Source organism: Tupaia chinensis, unplaced genomic scaffold (assembly GCF_000334495.1).
Source record: "Tupaia chinensis unplaced genomic scaffold, TupChi_1.0 Scaffold000704_1, whole genome shotgun sequence".
Taxonomy (NCBI): Eukaryota; Metazoa; Chordata; class Mammalia; order Scandentia; family Tupaiidae; genus Tupaia; species Tupaia belangeri.
Window position 1 is genome coordinate 2,848,994 of NW_006160227.1, and position 4,834 is coordinate 2,853,827.

General features: G+C 49.8%; 1 protein-coding gene across 1 annotated transcript in view; it reads right to left on the bottom strand.

Annotated features, from left to right (window-relative positions):
• The window catches only part of CCDC174 (coiled-coil domain containing 174), a 23,515-nt gene extending 19,248 nt beyond the window's left edge, over nucleotides 1–4,267 (bottom strand). Inside the window, exons 1-3 of the mRNA XM_006160680.3 lie at nucleotides 4,130–4,267; nucleotides 2,358–2,462; nucleotides 1,600–1,700 (exon numbers count right to left, since the gene is read on the bottom strand). Of these exons, the coding sequence (XP_006160742.1) occupies nucleotides 1,600–1,700; nucleotides 2,358–2,462; nucleotides 4,130–4,171 (248 nt within the window). The 5' untranslated portion in view covers nucleotides 4,172–4,267. The remainder of the gene's footprint in view (nucleotides 1–1,599; nucleotides 1,701–2,357; nucleotides 2,463–4,129) is intronic.
• Nucleotides 4,268–4,834: the final 567 nt, after the last annotated feature.

Genomic DNA, 4,834 nt, shown 5'->3' on the forward strand with positions numbered 1-4,834 from the left:
TGGCCGCAGAGCGGTGAGCCAGGAAGGCCAGTGACTTGGGAACCGGTGGAGGAGGATCTCAAGCTTGAGAGCAAGACCCTGTCTAAAACAAACAACGATAATACCCAAACACACGGAAACAAAAACATGAGTGGGGCACGGCACACCTGTGGTCCTGTGCGAGGCTGAGGCACAGGGATGGCAACAGTGAGGCCCTGTCATTCAAAAACCCGCAGGCTTCGGAAGGACCAGCAGTTGGCGTAATGGTGGACCGCGGTTCGAGTCCCTGACTCGGTGGCTTAAACTCACGCCGGGTGCCTGTGCATGCATGCCCAAGATCCCGAGAGGAGAAGGGATTGTGGCGTGGCCATCCCCCGGGGGGTGATTTCTCGCTTTCTGTCTCTCTCTGTCTTTCTGGCGAGTGTACGCATGCCCTATAGCAAAAACCTCTCCAAAAGAAAAGGCTCTGGGGCCAACAGGTGCTGTGGTGGTTGGGGTCGCTTTATTCCCACATGGCCGAGCGCAGTTCAAGTCCTTGACCTGGCGGCTTGCTTTCTCACTCCTCCCAATGCCCATCCTTCTCTGGTCAAATCAAAATAAAGTTAAATTAAAAAATAAATCTTTAAAAAAAAAAAAAAAAAAACAAGGCTCAAAGCAAGACAGAGTCGTGTTTGTTTATAGTTTTTGCTATAGGATGTGTCCACTCGGCAGAGAGAGTGAGCACAGAAGAACCCTCGGAGAGGATGGCCATGCCACGGGCCCTCCTCCTCCAGTCTCCTCTTGGGCTTTCGGGCATCCATACCCACAGATCTTTAATGACTTCCAGGCTGCTGGGTCCAGGACTCTCAGCACACAGCCAGCCGTGGGACACCCAGCAGCTTAACCTCTACCTCCTGCTGGCCTGCTTCAATTTTTGAACCGACACTTACTAGGTCTTATCTTTTCAGGAAACTGTAGATACAGCTGTGAGCTACATGATTCATTTTTTTTTTTTTAAGGTTTTGCCATAGGGTACGTGTACTTACTGGAGAGACAGATCAACAGCAAGAGGGAAAGTGAGATATCACCGCCCAGGGGGGGATGGCCACGCCGCAATCCCTTCTCCTCCATTCTCCTCTCGGGACTTCGGGCACGCACACACATGTGCCCAGCGCCAAGTTTCAAGCCGCAGGGCCCCTAACTCAAACCACGGTTGGCCGTGGAAAAGTCCAGCACCTTATCTACCATGCCACCTGCCTGCCCCTACTTTTAGAGTATTTATATACACAGAGCATTTACCTAGAAGAAGCTAAAACTCAAACTTGTAAGTCAAAAAGAGTAAAATTTTAACTTTCACTTCTTTTATGTGTGTGTGCTTGATTTTGCCACAGGGTACATGAGCTTGCCGGAGTGAGACAGAGACAGAGAGAGGGAAAATGGGAAATCACCCTCCCAGGGAGGATGGCCATGCTGCAATCTCGCTTCCATCCTCCTGTCCATGGGTCCAGGGCTCAAAACACAGTGGCCGTGTAAGAGTCCAGTGCCTTAACCACCATGCCACCTGCTGGCCCCGGAACTTCCATTTCTTTGCTTCCATTTCTTTGCCCATCAAAGGTAACCTTCACCAGACCTTAACTTTACCTTGCTTTGTCTAACGTCTTCTGTTCCTCGATCTTCTGTTCAGCGTCCTTCTCGGCTCGATTGGAAACTCCTGTGTTCTGTTTGCTCCAGATACTTGGTTTCTGGGAAATTTAAAAAGACAAAATGGAACCACCACGTGACTGTGAAAGAGACCACCTGATCTCAGGAATCAATGGACAAACCAGATCTCCTGACAGCGAACCTACTGTCTACAAAGGCAGGCTGACTGTGGCCAAGCTGGAGCTGGAAAGCAAGCCCTCCACTGTATTAGAAATGTCTTTACACAACTGCACAGTTACAGCTCGGTTACCTTCTGAGTGCTTGCAGCCTCATTCAAGACTCGAATGAAAGTTTATACGTTACTGCTAAAGAACGGATAATACAGATAATAGATCCAAGTACCTATAAAACTGGAAAACCGTTCATGACTCTTAAAGATCTGCTACCTTCTGGTAGAGAGCTATGTTACCTCTTTATCTCTGTTTGGATGCACACCATGTATGAATCCCTGAGAATTTAAAACCACCCGCTTTTAACTCGACCTACTGTCCTAAAAGACCTGCTAAAGGACGCTCGCATTATCATGCACATTTACGTCATTTATAAATTTTCCTGTTTATATGTAACATATTTCATGCGGATTTTCAAACATAAGGGAACGATTCTTCCTTAACCTTCGTGTGTACAGGTATCACCGACATTTTCAAAAACCTGAAACTACGTTTGTAACCCATCGAGATAACACGGTCTTATCTTACCTTGTTAGTGGTTTTCGGTTTCCCCAAAACGCCAGCATCTTTCAGAAGCTTTTCTTGTTTGAATTCTTCTTGTTTTCGGAAAAGTTCAGCTTTAAGATCGACCAACTAGACATAAAACCAGAAGGTAAACAAAAATATACTGATCAGTTCTGGTGGGTGACAGGGTCATTAAGCTACAGGAATGCTCAACGCAAGATTTCAGGTTTGTCTAAATGGGCAAAAATGGGATACAAAATAGTGTGTGTCAATGGAGAATCTGGTACAAAATTTAATCAATTCGTATTTCATCCCTGCTCTGTTACAAATGTATCTCCAATCTTTCAACACTAAGGGAATGCATTTTAGACTCAGGTTCAACTGTTACTACTAAGCACCTTACCTCTGACTGGTACTGCGGTTGGTTCTTTCATGGGGAAATCTCAATTATCCATCACAACCATTGATTATTTCTACTGGGAAACGTTTTTATTCACTACCTATCTGGGCACCTAGCTTGTACCTGCCTCTTGACACTGAATAGGAGGATTTAAGAATTAGGCCTTAGGCAGCCTATAGTCTAATACAATTTTCAAAAGCAATTTTGGGCCAGCAGGTGGTAGCATGATGGTTAAAGGTGCTGGACTCCCACATGGCCAACCGTGGTTCAGACCTGGTGGCTCACTTTCTCATTTCCTCCCTATTTCTCTGCCTGTGTCTCTAATGAACTTCAAAAAAATAAAATTAAAATAATGACAACGAATAAAATTAAATAAAATAATTCTTTTTTAAAAATGGTTGGGGACCAGCAGTTAGCGTAATGGCTATGTCGCTGGACTCCCACGGAGTCGACCGCGGTTCGAGTCCCGGATCTGGTGGCTCAAACTCACTCCAGGCGCGTGTGCGTGCGTGCCCAAGATCCTGAGAGGAGAATGGAGAAGGGATTGTGGCGTGGCCATCACCCAGGGCGGGTGATTTCTCGCTTTCTGTCTCTCTGTCTCTCTCTGTCTTTCTGGCAAGCGCATGCACCCTATAGCAAAAACCTCTCTCTCTCTCTCAAAAAAAAAAAGTCACAGCTTTTTAGTTCTGGCCCCTCAAACATAATAAACAACTCATAGCAATTTTCACTACTACATGAGAAAGAGACTCACATACTGGGACTCTGAGATGTTTTCCTTGGCACGTTCTTTGCACTCTAATACTCCAAAGTAAATTCAACAACTAACATAAAGTTAGGCAATTTGCTCTGCTGTCACGGAAAAGGCAGTAACTCCAGAAATCAACCGGGGTGGGCCTGCGGGTCCTATCACTAAGTACTCCGTGTGGGAGCCGGGGACAACCTTCTCCCCTTTCTGAGCCTCGATCTCCTCTACAGGACGGCATCTTGTCCTAACGCGGCCAGGAGCAGAGACCCTGCAGACACGGCGGGCGCACCAACCCGAGCCGGAGCCTGAGCCGCTAAACCCGTAAAGCCGCAGACGGGGCCAGACCTCGCAGCCCCCGGACCGTGCGGCCCCCGCCCAGTCACCGATGGGACCGCGGGTCTCGGGAGAGAAGCCTCGCCCCAACGTCCTGGCAGAACCCTGCTGGTCGCTGGACTGGGGAGAGGACGGGAAGAGGCCACGTCTGCACAGCAGGGACAGCCGGGGTCCCGACTGCGAGCCAGCCCAGTCCTTGCAGACCGGGAGGCCTGGCCCGGGTCCGGTCCGGAGCGAGGGGATGGGCCAGACCTGAGTCTCCACGAACGGAGGCGGGAGAACCCGGGGCCCGCAGCGGCATCTCCTACCCGCACTCACCGAGGAGGCCGTGACGTCCAGAGGCTTCTTCCTCCGGTCCATGGTCGAGCCGGGGTGTCCTGGCCCACGAAAAACCACCCTCCGAGGATCCTCGTACGCCCCATTGGCCGCCTTCCGGCGCGATTGGAAGTGGAAGTACCCGGCGAGCGACACTGAGTTTGCGCACGTTTGTGACGTAGTGCGCCATCTTGGAAAGGTCAGATGTGGCGCGTAGTCCGTTCGCCACCATATTGGGAAGGTCAGAGGGCGCCTCGGTTGACTCTGACCACCAAGGATCTCTTGAAGAGCGGAGGGTAAACGGGCTAGTGTTCGCGCCATCTTGAGAAGGGCTGCAGGGGTCGCGCACTGCAGGGGACGCTGGCTTGGTTGGAGAGAATCGGATGGGAGGGCGAGGGCGGCGCCATCTTGGGGAGGGCAAAGGGAACTCAAGGAGCTTCACGGTGAAAACAAAAGCGAGTCCGTAGAATTTGAAGTGTCTAGGGACTCCCACATAGCTGACTCAACTCAACTGTGGTTCGAGGTCTGGACCTGGGGGCTTGTTTTCTTACTTTCCGTCGCTCTCCCCATGTCCCTCTGTTGAGCACACGTTGTCTATAGCAAAGTTAAAAATAATAATAACTAATCATTTTTGGGGGGGATGGATTTTTGTGCTTGCCAGACAGACAGAGAGAGACAGAGAGACAGAAAGCGAGAAATCACTCCCCA